This window comes from Podarcis pityusensis, assembly GCF_964106645.2.
Source record: "Podarcis pityusensis genome assembly, chromosome: 1".
NCBI lineage: Eukaryota > Metazoa > Chordata > Lepidosauria > Squamata > Lacertidae > Podarcis > Podarcis pityusensis.
The window spans coordinates 68,536,209-68,563,427 of NC_138028.1; the positions used below are offsets into that span (position 1 = coordinate 68,536,209).

At 42.0% G+C, this 27,219-nt stretch overlaps 1 protein-coding gene and 2 long non-coding RNA genes across 4 annotated transcripts in view; 1 reads left to right on the forward strand and 2 right to left on the reverse strand.

The window, feature by feature from the left end:
• Positions 1-27,219, forward strand: part of GALNT18 (polypeptide N-acetylgalactosaminyltransferase 18) — a 369,938-nt gene that overhangs the window by 256,869 nt on the left and 85,850 nt on the right. For both annotated transcript variants that reach the window (XM_081013763.1, XM_081013762.1), the window contains exon 4: positions 25,530-25,713. In XM_081013763.1, the coding sequence (XP_080869889.1) occupies positions 25,530-25,713 (184 nt within the window). The remainder of the gene's footprint in view (positions 1-25,529; positions 25,714-27,219) is intronic.
• Positions 11,805-16,721, reverse strand: LOC308481485. Its single transcript, XR_013988705.1, has 2 exons — positions 14,322-16,721; positions 11,805-13,554 (listed from the first exon to the last, which is right to left on the reverse strand). It is a non-coding gene; the product is annotated as an uncharacterized lncRNA (long non-coding RNA).
• LOC308481492 lies at positions 21,697-26,776 on the reverse strand. The gene is made up of 2 exons (XR_013988717.1): positions 26,645-26,776; positions 21,697-23,172 (listed from the first exon to the last, which is right to left on the reverse strand). It is a non-coding gene; the product is annotated as an uncharacterized lncRNA (long non-coding RNA).

The window sequence follows — 27,219 nt, forward strand, 5'->3', positions numbered from 1 at the left end:
CAGATTAAATAGCATGAAGCGCATCATAGAGCATATTAAAGGATACCTTTATTAGGCTAGCTGGAAGTAAACAGAAATCAAACAATGAGGCAATTGGAGTTGTCTAGGGCTGTTGCAGAATCTCCTTGCATGGAGGTTTTTAAAATGGGAGGAGATGAGTTGATCCAAATAGATATTGCAGAAGATTTTACTAGGTGAATCAAGACAGCCTTTAATTACAGTGGTACCTCGGGTTAAGTACTTAATTCGTTCCAGAGGTCCGTACTTAACCTGAAACTGTTCTTAACCTGAAGCACCACTTTAGCTAATGGAGCCTCCTGCTGCTGCCGCGCCGCTGGAGCCTGATTTCTGTTCTCATCCTGAAGCGAAGTTCTTAACCTGAAGCACTATTTCTGGGTTAGCGTAGTCTGTTACCTGAAGCGTATGTAACCTGAAGCGTATGTAACCTGAGGTACCACTGTATATTGTATGCTAGTATACTTCTGCTCTCCCTTTGTATGGGTCTTCATCTTCAAGCTGAACTTCAACCAGACAGCCCTTCCAATAGAGGACACCTTCTGACTAGAGGACTGTCCTCTGACAGCCCTTCAAATGGAGGACTGTCCTCTGAAGAATAGGACACATGACCACCCATACTTACAGCACCGTAAAGATTTAGTGTAGCCCAGATTACCCCATACACGAAAACATAAACACCTGTTATTCTAAGTCCCTCAGGACTGTTGCTGTTTTTTTATCGGTGATGACATTGCTCAAAGTTGTGCACCTGCAACTGTGGGTAACACTGGCTGAATGAGTGGTGCAGCTACATTAACTGGAGTATAAAGAGGAGGGGGGCTATTTGAAGGAAGAAAGTTTAAAGGCCTTAGAAGTTGGGAACCCAAACTACAAAGAAAGGGACTCCAGCTCTGGCACAGCAGGCAACTTGAGGGCCTGAGAGAGACAGCCTAGAGCAAGAGCAGAATGGAAAGCTGAAAGATAAAAAGGCCCACATGGCTACTGCATGTAAAACACTATGAAGCAAAACTTCAATGGATTAGCTTCACATGCCTAGTTTCCAGGAGGCCGGGTCAGTATCAGATGAGAAAGTCACTCAAGAAAAAAAGAGGGCAAGCTAAATTTCTGAGTGAAGTCAGGTTTCTCCCCTTGTGTTTGAAGGTATACAAAAAGGTTGGAATGGGAGGGAAAAGAAGGGAAGACTGCCTTGGCTGGAAGGTCACGTACATTTTCTTTGTCAAACTGCAACTCCATGGCTATGTTCTAGCCACTGGTGCTTTTGAAAAAGATTGGCAGTGGGTGAGCAACTGGAGGATGCATACTAAGGACAGGGCTATAGACTCTTGCCAGTCTTACATATTTCTTTAAAAAAATAGAGTTGACATTCCATGAGGCAAAACATTCTCAATCAAGGGAACGGGATGGAGGCCTTTGAGGTATAAAGACTTGGGCCTGAGCTCAGTGATTTCTGGTCGATTGAAAGATCATTTTTTCCTGATCAGGTGTGGGAGTGGGCAGAGGTGAGACCAAAAGCTCTGGTGTAACCTAAGGTGTATAGCTAAATAAAAAAACTGAGAAAAATACTGCACTTGACCCCTTTCCCCTACCACTGTACAACTGGCTTGAAAGCAAAAAAAGTCTAGCCAGGCTGATTGGGGGAGGGGGTTATAGAGATGTTTTAAACCATGTTTTTAAAGCATCATAGATAGAATTTTCTTTGGAATACAGAATTCATAAAAATGTTTCCTTCCAGCAACAAAGCATAAGGCTACATTTTGGGGATATTTTTTCTTCTCTGACCCTTTCCTCCATCTCTTGTAAAATATTATTTATCCTTTTTAGTCTTTACTAATGTAGCCTTGCATAGGGACTACACAATAGTGTTGCGTCTAAGGGAGTGGTTAATTACTGCTCTTCAGTTCCTTGTAAACTGTCGCCATCTAGTTATGTGATCAAGAGCTTGCCATAGATTTGTATGTCCCCTTCCTATTCCGCTTCCCATTGCATGCACAAATTTCTCTTCCCATTTCAGCATTAAGGAGGATATAACTTTACATTTACACCAAACAGTGCTAACATTTGTTAGCTTTAGGGCAGAGCCTCTTGAGAAGCCCACTCCTCTACTATGGAAATGGTTCAGGTGAGTGTCTCTGCAAATTATAGGCACAAATATAGTAATAGACACACACACACACACACACACACACACACACACACACACAGCTGTACTTCGGGTTACAGATGCTTCGGGGTACAAACTCTGATAACCAGGAAGTGGTTGCTCCAGGTCAAGTTCTTAACCTGAGGTACCACTGTATTCAGAGTGAAGGAAAGTAATGTTGCCCTCATTCTGATTTGGCTTCCCTGCTTTGGATCTAATTAGCTGTCCACTGTCATCAGGAAAGCCATCCAAAGGGAGCATAGTGCTTCCTGATTTGACTTTGTGGCATCTTCATGAATCTGATTACATATCATTAATCATCATATTGATTAACTATCACCACTAACCTGACTACATATCATCATTGCTCCTGTGGACCCTAATTAGTATGGATTGCCTTAGAAGAAGCCTTGCTGCATATTAGGGAAAGAAACAACTGAGGACATGTGATAAAGAGTAGGTGAGAGTTTGTATGTAAAACCTTTCACTCCAAACCCCAAAATGCATCTCTAGTTTGCATTCATAAAACCTGATTATAGAGAAGTCCAATTTGAAGCTTAAGCATTAACATTGGCACACACATTGTTAGTTTGGGGCAGGGAGTTTGAAAACGTTAGTTCCAAAAGAAGAGGAGAGGGGACAATTCCTGCATGGGAAAAGAATAGGGCTGGGAAGGTCCACAGGACACTTATTTTAAACTTCTCTTTCAACTCATTATCTGTCTATTTATTGGCATTGCTCCATGTCTGGGCAAAAATACCCGTAGAAAAGGTTGTGCTAAAAATGCCAATTAAAGCTAAAACTGGTGATATTCCCTTTGTGCCCTGTGGATTACAGAAAGAGTACTTGTAGGTCACAAGTGCCACACAGGCTAGGGTAGCGAACACCATTGTCTTAAATAATTCATTGAAACGAAGAGAACATAATTAGCTTCACGGTGAGATGTTAATTGCTCACCTGTCATTCCCTCACATCATTTCTTTGGGATTCTCCTTCAAAGACTGTGAGCAACTCAATTTAGCCAGGGCATTCAGTGGATTGATGAGTGAGGACTATTGTAATTAAGCTTCTATTACATTGCCCCTAATCAAATTAAGAGATGTCTATGACTTCCAACCAGATGGATTTTCAAGCCTCACCCCACCCCATTCTTGGCAGTTTTTAGGAATATGGTTATGTTCTGTTTGCTGTGTGGCCAGAAATTAATCAGCTGGAACACCATATGCCATTGGTGATCAGCTGTGATGTGATGCTACCCAACAGGAGCTACAGGGAAGTTGGCTTGGGTGAGACCATTGCTAATTCATAAACTACACTTTTGGAACTCATGGAGGGCGTTTTGGAGCAGGGAAGCAGCAGGGAGCCCAAGTACAGTGGTACCTTGGGTTACATACGCTTCAGGTTACAGACTCCGCTAACCCAGAAATAGTGCTTCAGGTTAAGAACTTTGCTTCAGGATAAGAACAGAAATCGTGCTCCCGCGGCGCGGCAGCAGCAGGAGGCCCCATTAGCTACAGTGGTGCTTCAGGTTAAGAACAGTTTCAGGTTAAGTATGGACCTCCGGAACGAATTAAGTACTTAACCCGAGGTACTACTGTACTAATTGTCCCCTCCTCCTGCCCTGTCCTCATTCCAAATTCCTTTTTCCCCCAAGCTGCTCCCCTCCCCCCAAAACACACACACACACACACACACACACTGAGAGAGAGGGGGGAAATTTCATTTGGAGTCAGTTGGCAACCTTATGTCTTGTTGTTGCTCTGATTATTACCGTATTTTTCGTCCCATAGGACGCTCCGTACCATAGGACGCACCTAGTTTTTGGGGGGGGAAATAAAGGAAAAAAATTTTTCCTTTATTTCCCCCCCTCCCCAAAACCAGGTCGGGGAAACTGAACCAGGTCGAGGAACAGTGGTATGGCGGCGCTGCGCCTCCCTGCTGTCCCCCGAGCTTGTGGAGCTGGCCGATGTCTGCCCGGCGTGCGGGGCGCTCTGCTTCAGCGTGCCTTGCCCGCCGGGCGGCAGGCTGCTATCCGCAGCGTGGGGAGCCCTGCGGGGAACTCCTGTAGGGCTCCCCACGCTGCGGATGTCTGTCCGGCGCGAGGGGCGCTCTGCTTCAGGGCGCCTCTCGCGCCAGGCGGCAGGCTGCTATCCACAGTGAGGGGAGCCGTGCGGGGAACTCCTGCAGGGCTCCCCACGCTGCGGACGTCTGCCCGGCGCGAGGGGCACTCTGCTTCAGGGCGCCTGTCGTGCCGGGCGGCAGGCTGCTATCCGCAGCCTAGACAGCCCTGCGGGAACTCCCGCAGGGCTGCCTAGGCTGCGGATGTGTTCCCGAAGTGCCGGGTGCTCTGCTTTCAGCGCGCCCGGCGCTCCGGGAAGCAGGCTGCTATCCGCAGCCTAGACAGCCCTGCGGGAACTCCTGCAGGGCTGCCTAGGCTGCGGATGTGTTCCCGAAGTGCCGGGCGGTCTGCTTTCAGCGCGCCCGGCACTCCGGGAAGCAGGCTGCTATCCGCAGCCTAGACAGCCCTGCGGGAACTCCCGCAGAGCTGCCTAGGCTGCGGATGTCTTCCTGAAGCCTGGAGAGCGAGAGGGGTCAGTGCGCACCGACCCCTCTCGCTCTCCAAGCTTCAGCGAAAGCCTGCATTCGCCCCATAGGACGCACCCAGATTTCCCCTTCATTTTTGGAGGGGGAAAAGTGCGTCCTATAAGGTGAAAAATATGGTAATTTTTGTGTTCTTGAACAGTTCAGAAAATTCCAGACAACAAAGGGGATTGATACATACAGTGGGTGCTCCAGTTGCGAACGTGATCCGTGCGGGAGGCACATTCGCAACCCGCAGCGTTCGCAACCCGCGACCCGTGCGTCTGCGCGTGCACGGGTCATGATTCGGCGCTTCTGCACATGCACATAGCGCGATTTAGCGCTTCTGTGCATGCGTAAGCGCCGAAACCCGGAAGCAACCCATTCCAGTACTTCTGGGTTTGGCGCGGTGTGCAACCCGAAATCGCGCAACTCGAAGTGTCTGTAACCCGACGTATGACTGCATTAAGAGTGTTGGACTAGGACTTGGGAGACGATGGTTCCAATCCCCATTCAGCCATGAAGTCCACTGGCTAACTCTGGTCCAGTCAGTATCTCTCAGCCTACCTTACCTCACTGGGTTGTTGTTTCTTAGATCACTCTGTGTCACCAGTATCCTTACTGGTTTAACATCCTCTGTTTCCCAGAAGTGATCTATATATTAATTCAAGTTTGTTCTCACGTTTCCTGCTTCACAGCTACATAGCTGTAGAACATTCACAGCAAGCAGCTATTTGTGAGTGGAGTGCTATTGTCATATTGATAGAAACCGGGGGGTGGGGTGGAGGGTGGACAGACAACAAACCTGATACATTCTAGTTTCTCAACTACAAATTCAGATACCTATCTTCAATGAAGGTCCACTGAAAAATGTAGCATCCTCCCAGGAGCCTTGCTAAATAATCACAGCAGCAGTCTGCAGGGGGCTGAAAGCTTCAACAACCTGTCAAACTAGATAGCTGGCTCTCAGTAGCAGACATCCATCAGCACCATTAAAAACTCTGGTGCTTTATACAAAACATGGAAATGGTTCAATTTTGCTGACTGCCATATCCATTTGTGGGCAATCAGAAAGAAAGAAATTAGTTACAGATGAGAACATTTTATATAGAACACAATAAGGAAAGGAGAGAAGGTGCCATTGAAAAATACGTATAGAAGAAAGGAACAAATGTTGAAGCTGTCGAGTCAAAACCATGCCAGATGCAATGTGGGGTGGGGGAGCACAGCTTTTGTTACAACTTTTGTAATAAATACAAAGTAAGGAGGATGTAAATTAATCAGGCCTGTTATAGATATCTGAGGAAAAGGTGGACTAAAGAAGAGTACATCTTTGTGTAATTGTGAGAAGGGGATACAGAGGGCAACGTCACACATTATCAGGAAGTATCGACAGAAAATGTATGAGTTATTCATAATCCTGTTTCTGTACTTCAGTGTTATGTAACGTGCAGAGGAATGGCTCACAAATTTCTACCATGTTTCCTAATAATGTGCCAAGCCATCTCTGAACCTTTATTCTAGTCTATTCCATCTACCCTTTATCTCATAGCTGGTTTGCATCTGGAGCTTTAGGGTCCCCTCCTGCCCACCAGCTATTCATGAGAATGGAACTGAGAGGATAAAGTGCTGCTGATGTTGTGCAATTTCAGTTCCTTACTCAGAAAGAAGGTCAAAGCACATGGGGAAATGTCTCAGCAGAGAGGTAGACCTGTGTTCTTTGCAAAAATATCTATTGCATGTATACAGTTTTCAGATAGAACAGGATCATGCCACATGACTTCAGTTTTGTGTTAACTTGTCTGGGAGTAGGCATTACTGAACTCAGTGAGCCTTTTTGGATTGTATTAAAGAATACAGGAATGTTGCAACACACACAAATTATCACACTGAGAATTTAATTTTTGGCACATTTGCGAAAAGAAAAGAAAAGAGTTACAATGTTTAACCCAGAAGTTCATCTGCAAACCCTGATGCACATGTTGTTTTAATTGATTGCGATAATGATTACTCAGTTGCCAATGGCTGAAGGGATGCAGACCTGTCTGCTTTCAAAGTAGCAAGCCCCATGGACTCCTTCAGTTTCATTTATTATCACTGAGAACAAGACACATTTTCATTAGCTGTCTGCTGCATTTAAAAGCCTCCTGAAACAGAACAAACTCAACTTGATTGATGTTTATTAGCTAGCACATGGTAGGTTAAGCAGTGGCAAGATTGAGTGTAAGAACTGTGGGCTCAGGTGAAGCAGGATCAGTCTTTCAGAATCAGATGAAGGTCAGGCGATTGTAAGGTCACTGCAAGCCTGCCTCAACATAGATCTGCCATCAATGGGACAGCCACGTCTCCTCCATACAAAGGATGGTCTGGTGTTTGAAGGAGGCATCTATTTGAAAGGCTGTCGGGTCCAAGTCTACTTTAAAGCTAAAGAGCCATCAGAAGAGGGGACAGGTCCTTGAAGTTGCCTCTCATCATTTAGCAGCTGGACAGCGGACTGAGCAGGCATACAGATCACCTGGCCTTCCCCACTGTAGAGAGATGTACTGTATTTCAATTATGTACTATTTATTTCATAAAATGTATACACCGTTTGATTGTTAGAAAACCTCACATTTATTTAAAACATTTAAAAGATAAAAGCAACAATAAACTAAAAACACGCGCCAACATTATTCATGTTTGGGTAGGAAGTAGGTTGCCAAACTCTGCTTTCCATATTAACAAGCTTTATTGAGATTAGGGGTGGATATTGAAGGGTTCGTTTAAAGTCCATTAACCAAGAAGCACTTCTTAAACCTGGCACAATTTTATTACTACGGCTAATTAATTACTTTTTGCGAGTTCTGCCAGGGAGCTATTCCCAAGGTTTTTCAAATTATTTTGACAAAATTTATTCTTCCTTTGTGTGGCAGAAAGTACTACTAATTTTTGATGGATGTCAAGGTAAAGGTAATCGATTATGATGATCCAGGCTGCAATTATATAAAATGGCTTTTGAGGCAGTGAAGAAAATTAGTGCTATATGTGCACATTGGAAAGTTAATTCCTTAAAGTTATAAAGTACTCTCATGAATTTGAGTGATCTACAGGAATATTGCTGAGAATTCTAAGAGAGTTTACATTCAAGAAAGGCATCTTATGTTCATTCATGATAAAAACAAGGATGCAGTTGCTGTAAATAAAAAATCTGTTCAACAAAACATTCAAAACCTTCTGATTTTGTCAAATCTTTTGTCCCAATAAAAGGGATATAATTGTTATTAGAGGAACTGGCTGGAAAGTTATCTGTTTAGGCACTTCAATCTTTACAAGAGATGGGTTTTATATGGTATTTTACAGTGCTATAAATCCAGTCCTGTTCTTATAAAACAGCTTTATTATTATTATTATTATTAATAGATACTTGTGTTTTTATCAAATTTTGTTGCTAGCTGCTTTGCACTTTTAGAAAAGGTGGAATCTAAATGTTATAAATATGAAATGTGTAAAAGCTCCTTGACAAAAGGTTTAGTGCCCCACAGTAAATACAAAGTCTCATTTAAAGAATTTAAAGTGTCCCAACTATCTGATGCTGAAGCCCTCCATACCTAAGTGCCGTTAAGTATAAGTGCCGTTGAACTCAGTGGAGGTTCCTTCTGAGCAGATAGGCATGGAGTTGCAGTGTGAAATACACTAATTTTAAGTCTCATTTTTTTGTGTAAGGGTGACATTAATTTCATTTTAAAATGGTCTTTTGAATGCTCATGGAAACAGGCTCATGGTGAAAGGGGAGCAATTTAATTAAGGCTCAGGTTTAAAATAAAATAGATCTTGAAGATTCATAGTGCAATCCTATGCATGCTATGAAATAGCAAGCCCCACCATGTTCAAGAAGGGCTTAGTCTTAGGAAAGTGGGTCAGGGATGGCCATCTCAGTGCTCTGCTGGTAAAACCCAAAGACTCTTGTGCATGTGCCAAGTGCTTCCATGTGTGTGCTGGATCTCTCTGAATTGCCCCAACTGGCAGGACTCTCTTTTGGGAAGGGGCAGACAGGCTGCAGTATGAAGGAAGCTTTTTGGTAGTCCTTTTGACACATGCACATTAAAGATGTTTCATTTATATGTATAACTTGATTTTAATTTTTCCATATAGCTTCTTGGACCATAAATAAATTATTTCAAAGAGTGCCGAGAGAGACCATCAGGGGTGATTTGTGGAATGTCTCTCTTGAGACTATGATTGGCAATAGGCCATATTTGTGAATGAAAAGATTAATCCTATATATAAAAGAAAGGGTTCCAGTGGGGTAGCCACCTTTGTTGCTGGAAAACACACACACACAGTCCTGTGGCATGTTAAAGAATTGATAAATTTATTGTGGCATAAGCCGTTGTGACTAGAGTCTGTTTCATCAGAGGCACAAAATGGAGTTGTTTTTAAAAAAGTGGGGACTATGCACAAATCTCAGAAACTCTCTTCATTCAAAGTTTGAAAAGAATCAGTTCAAGGTTCTACAGCCTGATTCTGCCCAATATCACTTTGTTTTCTGAGATCAGCAGGGGGAGGTTGTTTTACACCACAGCACCTTCACACACCACCTTTAATCCAGTTTCCAGAGGCTTGCTGGTGGTGTGGGGAGTAGCAGTGTGGCCTGGGGCCTCTCCCATAACCAGTGGTACGGAAGAGAGTAGCAGACCAGCAGCTTCCACTCCCAAGGCAATGTGAGAAATGGGCCTTAGACCGGTTCTCAGATTCTGAAAGCTATTCAGTGGTGAGCATACTCTTGATCAAGATGCCGTAGAAAAAAGATAGACACTCTTGCTTAGAAATAGGAAGCTTTTATCCTGGAATTGTTACACAGTGGTCCTGAATAATACTTGGAAATACCGCAGGGAATTATAGCTTGGCTAAATCTGTTGTAAATAGTTGCCCCACCTGTAAGAGGCTCATTGGTACGGTGGTTTGTATGTTTTATATATCTATAGTAAGCTGCCAGGATGAACACACCCTTAAAAGAAAATTACCAGCTGGGCTCTCACTCATCATGTAGGTTGTCAGCAGGCACACACTATGCCAAGAGTAACACTAATGAGCAGATTAGCATATTTAGTTTAAAAATAAATTGCATCCCGAATGAAACAGAATTTAAGCAGGAGGAAATGTTTCCCAGTGTGCTGTGGGATGCTAATAAGCAATTGTGCTGCTTTTATCATAATGGGGAAAAACAGAGATGGATTTGGGTTTCTGATTAGTACCAAACATTTTTCAATTCCTGGTTCCTTTCTGCATCTAAGCTCTAGTATCACCTTGCTTTGCACAACATAATGAAATATATTAAAAAGCAAGCCAACTGTATTAAAATATGTTTTCATTTGTAGCCATTATGACAATTATTGCTGTATCCTCTGATACTTCCCATTAATAAAGCTAAAACTAAACAATACTTCCCATTAATAAAGCTGAAACTAAACAGCAACTACGAAACATTAACAGCTGGTATTAAAAAGCTGTTTAAACAGAAACAAGGCAATTTATGTCTTTATAAAGCTGATGTGTAACGTCTGAAGAGATGTTTTCTGAATTAGGCCCTTACATCATAACACATAAATCAATTAAACTGGATTGCTTGGACCTAAACCAATTTAGTTCCATTGACTCTAATGGTAGTTAATGGGCTGATATCCAGGTATATTTCACAAGCTCTAAACTCTAGCATGAAGATTGTCATTCATGCTCTGAATGTGGAACAATGCGAGATGCACAAGTGACAGTGATGAACAGAAACTTCATTTAATTGACTATATAAACAGTGTCCAATACACAGTGCCATCTTTGGAATGCATCTTGCAAACTGTATAAAGACGTCGGGATAAATCATGACATTCTAAATTAAGCGTGTTCTTCTGCTACACTTTCTGTTAAGGGTGTGGCATTTAAACATCACCAAAAATAGGGTAGATTTCCATTAACGTTTCCACTTACCAATTTATAGTTATAGATGCAAATTTAGAAGCAATTACTCCAAATTAAATAGAAATATAGTACAGAGGAGATGACTTGTTATTTTTGTGATCTGCAAAGATACTATACAGCTGATTAGATGCACTTCATCCTTCTATGCTTATCACATCACGACTTGAGCCATCTGATGATCAGTTGCAAATATTTTTTGTTCTCTGTTCACACATTCAGCGCCATGCAATTGCTGTACACTTAATCAAATGATGAATATGTGAGTGCGAACCAGGACTGAAACTGGAAGAAGTGGGGTTTGGATATGTGGTGAACTCAGGGTGGTGATGTGAGTGGTGGAATGGTTTTCCTTTGGCCAGGATAATTCACAGCAATCAATTAAGTGAGTAGCCACAAATTAGTCAAGCATAGTAGACACCTCAGACTTTTTCTGCTCTTGGGTGTGGCTGATAAAAGGCCTTTGGAATGCAGATGCCATCAACAAACAAAAAACCCTTCTTTCTTCTACAGTGGCAATCACCATTCATCAAAGTACGTGGTTCCAAGATGCTATATATAGTTGTGGTAACATTCTGGAACTGCTTATGTATTTTAAATGAGAACATATCAAGCTGAATAATGACAGCATGTATAGGGCACACTCTGAGATACAGATACTTGTATCAGAAATTTGAAAATGAAACCTTCCATATCAAATATACACCCTACAATATAAAACATCATGCGAAATGACAGATACAATGTGAGGACAGTTTTGAACCCTAATTCTAAATGGCATAAAAATGCCCTCTTGGTCCATAAATCAGTCCCGTTATCAGTTATGTCAAAAGTGAAGATCAAAGAGGTAGATGATGGAGTGTTGTATTGTACTACTGTCGGCCTTGTAGACCCTGTTACAGCATCATCAGGGTCGCTTTCTGTCATGATTACTCAAATCTGATCCACTCATCTGATTCCACTTAATGGAAAACCGTCCTCCCAAGTTCATGAAGTTGTCATACATTAACTATTGATTTGACTTGTGACTACCAATATGATACGTGAGCTCTGATGAACCTTCTTAGGAATACAATAGCTATGTGATTTCCATACAATAAGTCAGGATAAGTCAGAGTGTCTTCATATAACTTTATTCCATCTTAAGGTTACTTTTTTTTCTTCAGTCAATAAAGTTGCATGGCACAGTGCAGAATCTAATTATATTGCACACTTATTCATTGTGTGACAAATATGACATACAAATTTGGGTTTTGTAACTTTAGGTTCAGGAAAACAATACTGTATTCAATCAGAAACATATCACCACATATCTGGATTGCTTATCGTCATTTCACAGAATCTTTCTTCTGGTTTTTAAATCCATGCACTATCTCTGTGACATGACAAGGACCTTCCACAAATATGTCATACATCACAAAGGACAGAGGTAGCAAATTTGTGAGAAAGGGCTTTGGCATGGCATATTTTCTTAGTTTTGTTTTTAGTTTACAACAAAAAAGAGGCAAACTAAAGAAGGGCACCAAGCTAGGTAGAAGAGCAGGTTTAGTGTTCATAAATAGGTACTGCTAATTCCCCACGCGTTTGGTTTCAATAGATGTTGCATACAAAATACTTCTGCATTCAGCTAAGCATGCAGTTTGTTTGTTTGTTTGTTTGTTTGTCTGTCTGTTAGTTATACTTAAATCATACTTTACAGCCCCAAAGGGCTCTCAAACAACATACAAAAGTGCTCAGTAGAGAATTACTGTATGCCTTAATAAGCAAGCATCTAATTTCACAGAATATAGCCAGCTCGTATATTTATAAATTCATTCATTCCGTCATTCAGTTTCTATCTTACCCTGCATCCTGTATGATCTCAGGTCAAATTATTGTTGACACAACAAAAATCAAAATCACGTATCACAATTAAAAATTCTAGCATTTGTCTAAGCAGTATAGTGAGAAGATATTCACATGTGGCTTACCTAAGCTCATATCCCCACAAAGGCCTGGCCAAAGAAATACTTATTCACACCACACTGAAAGATATACAGTGATGGCACCAGAGGCACCTCTGAGGGAAGGGAGATTCTCAGACACAGTTCCGCCATAGAGAAGGCCCTTGCTCGGCAAACAAAGGTAAGTTCTTCCCATTGGGGAATCATTACTTTTCTAGTATTGTAAAAAAAAGATCTGTCTACCAACTCAATGGGATGCAACTAATCCATTGGGCTTCCCCAGGTCCTATAGTTTCCACAAATCACACTAAAATGGTGAAACTCCCCTGTTTGGAGAATACAGTATTTAAATTGCTGACTTTCTTTTAAAGAATGTGTAACTCTTCTTCTGTATTACATTCACGAGTTTAGTGTCCAGAAGATTTGATTTGAATCTTTTCAAGCAGCTTCCAAGTATGGCAGCCAGTTTGTTGAATCCTTCGGTTACAAATGAAAAACTGACTTGAATAGCTTCTCAATAGGTGTTTTTTCTCTGCATTTAAACAGTTTGTGGCGTGGTGGTGTCAGAGCCAGTCTACTGTTGAGACAAGGTGAAGGACCTACTTCAGGTGGTGGAGGTGCAAGAAGCAGAGTCCTGCTCACCTTACTGCTTCTAGCAAGCAGTGTTGCCACTCATCTTCCCCATCCTGGGGTGGAGAAGACAACCAACAATGCCTTTTGGAATGCCTAGACTATCACTGTGTTCAGCAAGAGGGGGATCAGTCTGGTGGTGGAGGAAGTGGTGGTGGGTCACAGCGCAACAGCATGGCTTGGTGTGGCGTGGGAGCAGGAAGTGGCAGGAAGGCCTCTCCTGGGTGGTGTGTTTCCTTTCTCATTCTCAACAGGATTATCTGTGCTGTTGCTGTGGAGAAACACTCCAACTGGCTAGATATAAACATCATTTTAAAGACATTATTGCAAGAATTCACTTTTCTCTAACTTGCACTATAGTTTGTACTTCTTAAGAAACTGGTCTTCCTTCAAAAAAAGAAAAGAAAAGAAAGAAGCCTAAAGGAGATTTCACATAGAAAGCAAAATGAATAAATAAAATAAAATAATCGCATGACAGTCACATAAAGGAAACATGTGTTTTAAACAATGGGTTTTAGGTCATAATTATTTTACTATTTAAAGTCCAATGCATTTTATTTTTCTTCTTCCCTCCTTTGTTCTCTGTTCCTAAGAAGCCAAACAGAACTCTAAACCAGCCTTAAGATTTCCTATCAAAGAGAAAAACAGAAGCTTGCCGTTTCCATTTGCCAGATTTAAGTTCAATCAGGAGAGGCCCATTTATGTACGGTAAATGTGCATATGTACTCTTCTTGTTGGCCACAGCAGCTTCTGAATTCAGACAGTTTAAACATAGCCTAACTTAGTGCAAACTTCATTCATTCTGATTTGGTGTCTCCCTTTACCTGTCTCATTACTCTGAGGACCTTGTTACTCATAGAATCTTAGAATCATAGAGTTGGAAGAGACCACAAGGGCCATCGAGTCCAACCCCCTGCCAAGCAGGAAACACCATCAGAGCACTCCTGACATATGGTTGTCAAGCCTCTGCTTAAAGACCTCCAAAGAAGGAGACTCCACCACACACTCATTTGTCTGTCTGGGTTGTTATAGCAAGCATACGGTAGTTATTTTGAACCTACCTGATGGCAATGGTTAGTTCTTTTTGGGTGCTTTTAATAACTGGGAGAAATTCAGCAGGTGCTGCTTTCCCTTTTATGGAGCTAGAATGACAGCAAAGCCTCGTGCTGAGATTTGGTGGTGTTATTGTCTATTTATGGTGAGAAGTTCATGATCCATCCTGCCTCTGTACCAGAATCGTACAGTGCTGGCGGTCATGAACCAGTTATTCCTTGTACCACGGGAGTAGTTCTCATGTGGAGAGGGCTATCAATCTGGCTGCTGGCCAGAGCTGGCACTGCTGCTCTTCAGCCCAGCTGAACCAGGTGGTTTCAGGAACCAATAGAAATATAACAGTTGTTCCAGGTTTTTCATTCTGAGCAATTTGCCTCTGAGAAGTTGAAGAGAATCCTTTTGTGTCACCTCATTGTCTGCATGCCTATTCTAGAACCTGGACATCACCCATCTTCAGCCACATCATCCTGCCTCTGGCTCTTGCATTGGTGCCCACCCATTCTGGGATCAGACCTATGTCCTCTTTCTGTATCAGACCAGAGGCCCATCCTGTTCTCACAGTAGCCAACCAAATGAGCATGAGAGCTCTGCAAACATAATTTGAGTGAAACAGCACTCTGAGAAACCCAGCAACTAGTATTCAGAGGCATGGTGTCTCTGACAGCAGAGGGAGAACATAGTCCTTGTGGGTAATAGACACTGACAGCTTTAACCTCCATGAATTTGCCTAATCCTATTTTAAAGCCATCCAAGTTGGTGGCCCTTACCCTTGTCAAGACCTGAAAGATGTCATGTGTATCATAGAATGTTTTATTAATAATAATTAATTACCCACCCTTTACCGTAATGTCTCAGGGTAGGTTATAACAATTAAAACACATATCAAGAACAGTTTAAAGCAACTGTTAACCACAAAAATAAGGTGGGTCCTGAAATATATACATCTCAAGTGACAAAAGCCATGTAAAGAAGTGTGTTTTAACAGGCCAGTGTAGACACATTCAATTCCCGTGATCTGTAGTGTACAGACATTACATGCACACATAGTACTGTATACATTCTACTGTATCTGTTGACACCTGGGCATGTGCAAAGAGTGGGCACGGCTGGTAGAATCACAATTGTCCATCCAAGCCCACATAAAGATGGTACTGAATGTCTGCCCAGGGCTATTCTATGTACTCAGTAACCTTATTTAAAAATAACAACAAATGCTCACTCTCCTTCTCAGCTGTGCCTCTTCCAGCAAACTCTGACCTGCCTCTGATGGCTTACCTGGTTTTATATAACAGAAAATCCAAGAGTCACAGCTGTCTATTGTGCTGACTTCACTGCCCTGTGCAGCTGATGAGATTCACAGACACCAGTGCACTTGAAAGCATATAATTCTATCAGTCCTTCCTATTTGGCCATTCACTTCAAAAAGAGGGGGGAAAGGGTATGTGTGACAAGATTATAAGATAAGTAGCAAATGATAATGTGTCTGCAGTGTTCGCTGCTTTTCTTATCACATTTTTGTCCCTGGTTTGGTTTGCAAGCGAAGAAGTGTTATAAGCATCTTTAATAATCTGCATCACATTTGGGGATATGAAAAACAGATGGTAGGCGTTCCGCAGAAAACTGTGTGCAGATCCAGACTGAGAGATCTGGATTTTGATGACATTTATTTTCCCAAACCAGATTTCTTGTGAAATGGGAAAGTTAACTAGGTTCTGGAAAGCCTCTCTGATCTGCTGGAAGGGAGGGGGAGGGAGAACTGAGCAAGACCCCAGAAGACTTGCGTATGTGTAATGGTTCCTAAGGGAGTTGCTTGTGTGTAAGCAGGTGCCTATCTTCCTGGCTGGGTGCAAACACCTGGCTGGGCTGCCAAAGGAAACCTCCTCTGTCCGGACAGCCACTTCCCCATGGCTGACTCAATCGCTGGCAGAATCCGTGAGTGGGCGTTTCTTAAACTTCTTCCAGCAAAGAAGTTCTTTGACGCCTAGTCTCCGCCTACCCTCTCTGCGCGGAAGCCTTCTGCGCAGGGAGGGCGTGGGCAACGGAGGACCCCTAGTCTCCCCGTTGGTCCCAGGCAAGGAGTCATGGGACCGCCTCGCCACTTCCCCCACCAGCCCCCCTTCTCCACTGGTGCTACGCTGATTCTCTTCCCCAGAAGATGGGCTGCTTCTTCCGATCCCTGGATGCCCTCTGGAATCCCTCTGGCTTTCGCGCTCTCCCTCCAGTACTGATGGCAGTTCCCTGACAGTATGGGATCTCTCAAAACAATAGTTGAGTGAAAAAGTACACTTTGCAGATCATGGTCCATTACTAGGGATGCAGCAGCCTACATCACAGAAGCAAGAAGATGGGACAAGGCAGGACTGGTAAACATGAGGGAAAGCAGCTCTGACAGTGAAGACAGAGCAGAGGCCAGAAGATGAGGTGGCACTGTTGGCTCCATCACTTAGAAAAAGAAGAGTTTTTTTCCCCAGCTTTGATATGTATTTTGAGGTTTTTTAAAAGGTTTTTAAGTACAACCTTGTCAAAATACTTATTTATTTTGTATGTGAATTTATTATTATGAATGAGTAATGGACTATATTGCCTTCTTCCCAGCTCCTCCTTTGCAACTTTACACAAAAAGACAACCTTGTAGATCAGCCCATAAGAAATACAGTGGTACCTTACAGACGCTTCAGGTTACAGACTCCGCTAACCCAGAAATAGTACCTCAGGTTAAGAACTTTGCCTCAGGATGAGAACAGAAATCGTGCGGCGGCGGCAGCAGGAGGCCCCATTAGCTAAAGTGGTATCTCAGGTTAAGAACAGTTTCAGGTTAAGAACGGACCTCCAGAACGAATTAAGTTCTTAACCCAAGGTACCACTGTACTAGTGTGCAATACCCAACACCACTTCAGATCCTGCTAGGGACTGGCAAAAGAGGAACTTTGCTTTCCATCTGTCCTGCTCTTCATTTCTTGCTGCACTTCCATTCTGGACACAGAAGAGGGCATTTTTCTGCTTTAGCAATTTGTTTCTTTGCTGGAAGCAGAGGAGGGATAGAGTGCTGCATACCTCCTCTGCTATTCCATCTATTTCTCTGCTTTGAATTCATTCTTGTCTGTGGCTTCCAGGCTATTGTTTTAAATGCCAGGCTATGCTAAAATGAGATTACTAGTTGTAGCAGGAAAGACAAGTAAAGAGATTTTTTCTTTTCTTTACTGAGATCTGATCTAAATTTTATTTTGTGTATCATATTGGTAATGTTAATTCTAGGTATGAGGGATCCACAAATACAGTTGCCAGTTTACCAGTGACCACCATCAATTAATTTATGGTGAACGTCACGGCAAGCCTTTATTGTACTCCATCTTAAGAGCAATAACATTTCTTTTTTTAAAAAAAGAGATTTACAGCACAGAGAATCACAGCATGTTTCTTTCAAAATAGTGGTTGGCTCTGTCATGCTGGATGTAGCATCAGTGTCAGCAATTGGAGAGAATTGCTGCTTTCCACACACACACACACACACACACACACCCTCCTTGAGCTTCCAGATGAGGTCAAACAAGGCACACATTCCTCGTAAGATTCAATCTTTGAGTTTTACTTATCTTCCTAAGATTTCTTTAACACCTAGAAATATAGGACAGAAGCCCTTTTCGGCAGTCCTTTTTTGACAATAGCTGTGCAACCCTCGAGCTCACCTGACCAAGTATCGGATAGCAAAAATAATGGGCAGAAGCTCTTTATATGCATTTTGTGATCATAATTCAATCCTGAGAACCTCAAGCTTAAGACACTCCAAAGTGTAAGAAGCTGCTGCTACAAATTCATATTACAACTCACGCAGTAAGTGATATGATATGTGATGTTGTGGAAAGTCTCATTTGCAGCAAGCACCAGGGTTCTTTGTTCGTTGAATGGAGAAGGTGATCCTTTTGCAGTTTGAGTCATCTTGCCTTGGAAAAGGATTGTGAGACATCACATGTAAAAATAAAATTGTTCTCACATTGTGAATAACGGCAGCAGAATGTATTGGACATCAAGGAATTTGATTAGATTGTATTCCTGCTATGTTCTGCAGAAGTCTAGCTCACTGATTAAATAGCAACAGTGCCAATATTAGAACTAATATTGTATTTGGTTGAGAATGCGGGACAGAATGAATTAGGTTGTGTATATCCAACCATAAGTTAATGAGAAATTGAGAATGAGCGAGTGAGTGCTATATTTTACCAAGTGAAAGACAGTCATGAATGAAAGGCAACAGCTAATCATTGGACAAAGTTATATTTTCAGCTATTCTCCTTTGAGAGCTATCTTTCTGAATGGAGATGCAACACTAAGCTTTGTTCTCCTATTAATCCTTGTCTGTATTTTCCAAGTAGACCATACGAGCAGCCTTGTACCCAGGGTTGCTTGGGAATTCTAAGAAACTAAAAAATGAATGCAGTTTTGAAATTGGTTAAAATCAGTGCAATTTTGAAAAGTTCAGTCTGCCATCTTGATTCAAAATGCCATCAAATTAGATCCAAACCTGTGCATCAATCGTACAAAATTTGGTTAAAATCTGTGCAGTTTTGAAAGGCTCCAGCTGCCATCTAATTTTCTTGAAACATAGATGAAAACATGCTCCTTGATCTCAGGCAAATGTAGTTATAATATCTTCAGATGTGTCCAAATGTATAGTTGCCAGACAAATAACCCTCCAAAATATATAGTAGATTAATTCATTTATTCATTTACCATGCGTCTGTTCAAGACCCAAAGCAATTAGGTCATGATGCCAACTGGAAATGATGCAAGCTGATGTAATTAGAGTTGAGCTAAATTGTTATGAATTTGAGCGGTGTGGTCGTCAATCTATCCTACAGGCCACACAGCTTAGGGAAGCTCCTAAGTTTTGGAGCAAAACAGCTGTGTAATCCTGTTTCTGGCAATAGTTGTCCAATCCTTGAACTTGTCTGACCAAGTCTGGGGTAACTAGACAGCTAAAATATAGGTAGGGATTTTTTATATACCTTTTGTAAACCTTCCTCACTTTTACCAACTGCATGGCCTGTGAGAAGGTCTTGCAGAGAGAGATGAACTCACTCTGCCCAAGCTTGAGATCATTGCTGGGGTTGGAACAGCTGTCCTTGCTTCCAAGGCTTAGAAGACTTCCTGGCCTCTGACTTGTGGGCTAGCTTGGGAAATGCATGAAGTATCTTGGAGACTTAAAAATCATTTGGGTGGGTGGGTAATTACATAGCTCAGCATAAGCTGCAATCATTTTCCAGGTTACAACTCTTTTGTATGTAGAAAACCAAGTGAACTTCTTCCCTCGCTCAATGTGATGTACTCTTCCTCCCCTCACAGAGGCCTAAGGTAAAGACCACAGGCCAAGAACACACTTGGGGTTCTTACCCTGTAAACAAGCCAAAGGCTTGTGCCTTTTCCAGGCACTTGGCTTTTAAAGTACCTGGAGGTGGGAGGCAAAATAACTATCAAATATAATATAAAATAACTATAAAACAAATTACTCCATGAGTTGCAGGTGGAATATAGGCAACTACTTCCTTCCCCAACTAAAAATGAAGAAGTGTGTTTTGAATCCCCCCCCCCCCCAAATCTTGTAAATTGTATTGAATTTTTTACAGAGGTGGAAAGAGGAGTAGAACCAGTGCTTTTTTTCCAGGGGGACACGGGGAGATGCAGGTGTACGCATACCCCTAAACATTTTGTGAATCTTTGTCCATTTACTGTATTTATTTTTTCCGATACGAACTATAAAATGGTGATTTTCTTGGATCAAAATGAGAGTACCCCTAAACATTTTTTAAAGAAAAAAAGCACTAAGTAGAACTATGATTCACAAACCATAGGTCAGTGGTGGAGTCTATGCTTTTCATGCAGAAGGCCAGGTTCAACCCTGGGAGAAACTTGTGCCTGAAATCCGAGAGAGCCGCTACAAGTCAATAGTGGACCAGTCACTACCAGACATTTCCAAGTCTGGTAAGCCCATGGTCTGGCTTGCTATCAGGCAGCTTCCCAAGGTATTGGCAATTGTAAAAACGATTTGCTAGGGATGAATCCCTATCCTCTAGCACACTTTGTTACTGTACTCTGAAACTGTCAAAGGCAATTAGATTCAAAGCCATTTTATGTTTCAGCAGAGCTGATCTATATGAGAAGTATGACAAATTTCATACTTGAAATTCTTTGTATTCTACAAGAAAGCTTTGTTGCTTTAAGGCCCTGGCAGCATGGTATGTGCATCAGAAAGGTCAGGATGATATGTTTCTGTCAAGAAATGCATTCAATTTGGGTAGCGGGGGGAGGAATTGATAAAAGTACGCACAACGCAGAGGTGACTTTGAGCATCTACCAAATCCAGCCATGATCCTGGGTGAAAAGCTCCCATTTATGTCAGATTTGTACTTTAACAATCTTGACAAGATAAGGCCTAAGGACAAAAGTCAATGGCTTGCTCTTTAAGCGCCTGATGAATAAGACCAGTGCTCAGGCAAAAGCTGCTAGAGCGCCACATCACCGAATGAGCAATGAGCCTCTCAATGGTGTGTGAAGAGATATCCCATTCCAACTTTTCTTTACCACTCTGTGAAAGGTCTTAGGTCATTTGTGCTATGATCACTTTATTAACACAAGAGCAATACCTGCACCAGATCCAATCTCCCAGCACTTTACATATGCTTAAATTCTGTTACTGTGTCTACCAGAGTCACACAAGGCTGAAGACCAAGGGTGCATTTAAGGTGGGTGAGTCTGTCCATGTGTGATTATGCCACAGGAGCATATTTGTCTATATACACACTCAAGTGCCTGTTATTAGAAATTGAATTGGCCTACATGTACTATGTATGAGTGCCAGAGACGCAAACCTGTTTATTATGGTGTGTTCAACAGACATAAACATTGAACAAGAATGTTCTTAAAACAATTAATTGCCTCTTAAAATACTGCACGGTACAAAATTTTACTTTAGACAAATGTAAGTGTGGGTCTTTGGGCCTTGGCAAGAGTCACTTACATAGAGAATGAGGTGCGTGTGTGAAATGAAACCAGCTGTGCCCAGAACCCAGATTTATTCTCATGTCACCTGAATATAGGGAAGGTTTGGTTTAAATATTTAAGACAAATTGATAGTGGAGAAGCATTTACGGTACAAGTGATAAAATATAAACAAAACTGTCCTTGAATGGAGGCTGAACAAATAACGATTCTGTTGGAGGTATTGATCTTTAAGTCCTTGAGGTAGTGGGCTATGTTTTCCAGTAATGCTTTCCCATTATGCATTTGACTTGGCATAGAAATGCTGTGTACGTAGCTAAATGCTTAAACATTACACTAAATGGAGGGTCCTGAGCTTCCACAGTGGTGAACAAAGACAGACACAATGAATGGAAGGTGGAGTTTTGTATGGATATTTTGATACAAAGACACTTAAAAACACACACACATGCCACAATTTTGTGAAAGAGAAAATACATTGCGTTCGAAATAACAGGTGGACAGTGAGGGTTCGCAAATCCACAGGAAGTCTTCACAAACACAGGACACTTCCTGCTTCAGATAGCTAACCTACACTCACCCCACTAGTGCACTCTCGGGCGCACCCCCACCCACACCCACAACTGCTCTCCTCTCATATGTTTTCTTAATACTTCATGGTAATTTCTCAAGAGGCCTTTAAACGAATGGGGAAATGGTGCTGAAGCTGCAGTCAGTTGGGGTCATCAGCTAAATTATTATCTCCTGAATGCTAGTTACTGGGTGAGGTATATGCAGAATAGGTATCAGGGGCACTCACCCACTGTGCAAAATCTTTCCACGCCTTTCATAACTCGTGAAAACTTGCCCAAAGGGAGCCTGTTGTGCAGCAGAAGAAAATGTTTGCCAAATATGCCTCTCGCTTTGGCTCATCCCTACAAAGTGTGTGCTTTGTTTAACTGAGAGAGAGAGAAAGCCACAACCCCAAAGCTGCAGCAGAATCTTTTCAGCACAGAGATGGAACGTGTTGTCAGAGCAGAGAGAAGGCACATGTGAAGGGGGCATAAATAATTCATTTCCTCCCTTTGTTTTCATTCATCCCATTGTTTATTTTGAAAACGTGACAGGACAATTCCCCCACCCCTGTCTTAAAAAGAAAGGGTGATGATATACCTTAACTGCCGGCTCTTTTTCTCAGTCACGTTAATATTCATTTGCAAAAGTAAATTGGTTCACGTAGTCATTTACTTGGAATTTATGTACTAATATTTAGACTCCAGGGTGTTTTAATTAATGCAATGTGATAAGGGGAGACTTTTGTGCTAAGAACGTTTTGGGGAATGATGCAGATGAAAAATGCCTTTCTTTCAGATCTCTTCTACTTCAGCACCTATCCTACCGATGGGGCTCAGCAGCATTAGAACTATTTCATTTGCAATAATATTCCAATATTTCAACATGGGACCACAGTGGAGAGATTTTGACATGGACATGGACACTAATAATACTAATCATAATAATTTGGGAACCCCTCTTCGACTTTTTTATGGGAAAAGAAAATACTTGGACTTGGAGGAGATATTGTTTAACAGAAAGTGGAGAAGATGGGTGTTATCATGGACTGAATGTCTTAAATAACATTTTTTAAAAATGTAACCAGCAGATGGGAAATCGGAAGCCCTTTTAATTTTTTTATTGTTTCTTCCCCCTTTTTTCTTCTCTCTCTTTCATTTCTCCTCCGGCTTCCTTCTCTTTCTTTCTTTCCCCTTCCCCTGCTCTTCTCTTTCTCCTTAGGCATCTTCTGCTAGGGTGCACCCATGGGGGGGTGGCTGATGGAGGGACCTGGGCATGAGAGGCAGGGAAATGCTGGTCTCCCAGGTTGAGAGGCTAGGAGGAGAAAAGAAAGAAAGATCCTCAGTGAGAGCTAAGAGGGGCTATTGCAGGCATAGGCAAACTCAGCCCTCCAGGTGTTTTTGGCCTACAACTCTCATCATCCCTAGCTAACAGGACCAGTGGTCAGAGATGATGGGAACTGTAGTCCCAAAACGTCTGAAGGGCCGAGTTTGCCTATACCTGGGCTATTGGGTTAAGAACAACCTTTAAGAGACGACTCTGTATCTATTTGTATATTTTGTAGATGCTTTTTTTTTTTTTTGTTTCCATTAGTTTTCTATATCTTACTGTATAATGAAATTTTTAAATAAAAATCTTAACACACACAGTTATTTAGAACTATTTCATTTGCCATCCCGGCTCAGGGGCTAATCCAGACTTCTCCTTGTACCATGATTTTTAGATACAAGTCTGTGCTTTCCAGGCAGGGGTCTGAGCTGTGGGGGTTTTTTGGGGGGGGGCTATCCTGTTGCTTTCCCTGGGAAAACCTGCTGTTTACTGCTGAATCGGACATCAATCCACAGAAAAACCCAATTGATGTTTGTTTCAATTCAGTTGTATTTGTCCAGCAGGACCAACCAACCAATCAACAAACAAACAACCCACTTGGACCCGTGTCTGGAAAGCATGGATCTGTGCCTACAAATCACTGCACTAATGAAAATCTGGGTGAGCCCTCAGCGCAGTTCCAATGCTGGTTCCATGCAAACTATGATTTGCAAACTGAAGCCCAGCATTTGAAGCATGTAGTCTATTCACTGTAGTCTCCTTTCTGATCATTGATTTGGAAAGCTCAATAATTCACCTGTGGTTAATTACTATATACATGTATTTCCTAGTGGTGACCCTACACACTTCGCTGAAGAATCTAAAATGCCTGAAATCCACCTTTTTATAATTTTCATCACAAAGCAGCATATTTATATGAGCTGTCTGTTTTACAGTGGTGCCTCGCAAGACGAAAAGAATCCGTTCCGCGAGTCTCTTCGTCTTGCGGGTTCTTTCGTCTTGCGAAAGAGGTTTAGCGGCTTAGCGCTACAGTATTAGCGGCTTAGCCGGCTTAAAGATCAGCTGATAAGTGGCTTAACGATCAGCTGATAAGCGGCTTAGCATCAGCTGTTAAGCGGCTTAAAGACCAGCTGATAAGCGGCTTAGCATCAGCTGTTAAGCGGCTTAAAGATCAACTGATAAGCGGCTTAGCCATCAGCTGTTAAGCGGCTTAAAGATCAGCTGATAAGCGGTTTAGCGGCTTGGGGAAAAGGGGGGGGAAAGGAAAAAAACCCCGCAGGAACTCGCAAGACATTTTCGTCTTGCGAAGCAAGCACATAGGAAATTCGTTTTGCGAAGCACCTCCAAAACGGAAAACCCTTTCGTCTAGCGGGTTTTCCATCTTGCGAGGCATTCGTCTTGCGGGGCACCACTGTATAGACATGTTAAGAAAACTGAGTATACTCAATATGCAGTAGCTATGCATCTGCCTCAGGCCTGCCCTACCACCAATCATTTGGCATAATGTTTAAATGTGATGTTAATTCTCATGCACAGGCATCCATTATGTACAACCATTCCTCCTTGATTTTGAGATAACTGTGCAGTACTATGGTATGCATACAGGAATGCTTGTGCCCATGCCCTATTTTCTTAGGAAAGGGCAATTGTTCATTGGTTATGGGGGGAAACCAAGAAAACAACACAACATTTACTTTAAGACTTCAAGTGAGTTATAAACAGAGAAGACAGTAATTTCTCCCATGAGTAGGTTTTTGAGCAGCAACACAAAGTCCTGCAAGTACATTTATACACTGCTGTGTACAGATATATACTTGCACCAGTAGGATATCAGAGCTGTGATATTGTTCTGAGGCTTACTCTAGCAAATATATCAGCAAGGATATTCTGGAAAAGGGTGATAATATTGCTAAGATTTATCTAAGAACAGCATTAAGGAAACAATGTGGTTCACATCCCACTGAAGCAAATGGCCAAACTTCCACTGTGCAGCTCAATCATTTACTGCAGAGATTTTTGTAACAAGGCTGGGCTCCAACAAGGAAGCTGGCTCCTATTTCTTTCCCTTTATGTACACCTCTGGCTTTTTACCACAGGCCATTTCAACATAAACAGCTTATGTAGTATCTTCAAATGTCTTCTCCTGTATTCCTGTGTTTTGCAAAACTGTTGGTGTTTATTCAATGCAAGGGAAACCTGCAGTTTTCAAGGCCCCGTTCATCGCTCTCCCTTTATATCATACACACAAATAGCCCAACCTATGTTGTTTACGATCTGATCTAGATGAGCACATCTCAGAAGTCGGACCGATGTTCCTAACCTCCTTTGTATTCCTTGTACAGAAGAACTCAAAGAGAAGCTAACAGAATATGTTGATGAGGTGAACACACGGAAGTCTGGGTTCATCAAGGTGGTTCGACACAACAAGCAAGAGGGGCTGATTCGCTCTCGTGTTAGTGGCTGGAGGGCAGCCACGGCTCCCGTAGTTGCACTCTTTGATGCACATGTAGAATTCAACGTGGGATGGTACGTGCCTTACTGCTTCTGGTCTATGTCATTTGGTAGAGTTTGTTTGCGCATGTTCAGAAAAGTTCTATAGAGGAGTTAATGTAGATCCCTGCATTAACTCTAATGTAGGGATCTAATCCTCTAATGCTGTATTAAATATGTAGCCACTGATTAAAAATTCGTTAAGTGGCAACAAATGAAGTCTTCATCATCCTTTAAATTCCACGGGAGTTTGGCCATTGCTTTCAGTGAGTTAATGAATGCAATTAAAATGTACTTGGATTAAATCTGAGCACACAAGTGTGAAAAGTACCCCTATTCCACTGATTTTTGGAGGACTTTGAACAGTGGGGAAACTATTAGTCCATTCAAAATGAACACATAGGATCCTGCCCTCTGTCAGAATTGGCTTTGTTACATTGTCATCTAGCCAAATGCCACCGGCTGTGCAGTACTGTGACATCATCAAGCTGACTGCCTTGACACCTGATTGGTTGGCAGCATGTTAGGCTTAACCTGTTGTTGTTTTAGATGGTGCCAAGGCAGCAGACAGTCACTCAGGGCTGCAGATAACAGCAAACAATATGAGCAAGAGAGGGATTAAGGATATAATAGCTGTCCCCTCACAAAAGAATAATTGAGATGTACATGTGCACTGACACTTGCATGAAAACAGCCAGACTGGTGAGATGTAATGCAAGTCCCTGGTGTAAGAGGCAGACCATCGGGCTGTTAAAGCCAATAGCTGAAGCTTCATTGGCTTCTCCAGACACAGCATTACATACAACACTTTAGTAAGTCACATATAGACAGTTCTTAATATATAACTATCTTGATAGCTTGGTTCAGAACATGCAAATATTATTTGGCTGATAAAATTAAATGAATGTGTGCTAATGGCTTAGAAAGTCTCTGTATCGGTAGTGTTACTATTCTTATTTGTTCTTACCCTGTATATAATTCCTGATAAAAGAGTAAGGTGGATTCTGTTTGAGTGGGCTTCACCTAGGCAGAAGACATAGAAAGCCAGAATCTTCAGAGCCTGAAAGGTTGGAGGCACAAATCTGATACCTTTTAAAGTGACCATCTCTGTGCCATATAATTGTATTCTATGGAGGTTGATTTCTATGTCAACTGGAGAGGTGAAAGGGGTGGAAGATGATAGGTGTCCGATAAGCTGAGGAGAAATACAAAGAAAGTGTTTAGCATTTTAAAATCATGTTTTGAAGAAGAATATGTGAGGAAAGGTAAAAATAGAGATGCTGAAGGATAAAACTCAGGGAAAGAGATGTCCCTACATTCTGCTAAAGTGGCAGTCAAAAAGGAACTGAGCGGGAAAAGGTGCTCTTTCTGCCCTCAAGCCAGGAATAGCACATGGGACATCTCTGCTTGAGGACAAGAGCCAGAATGTAAAGCTCTAGAAGTTTATAAAGTGCTGCTCTGTGGAGGTGCAGATCCCACATGTCACCACTTGAAGAACGTCAGTTGTCAGTTATAGGCAAGTTACATATATTGAATTTGGCA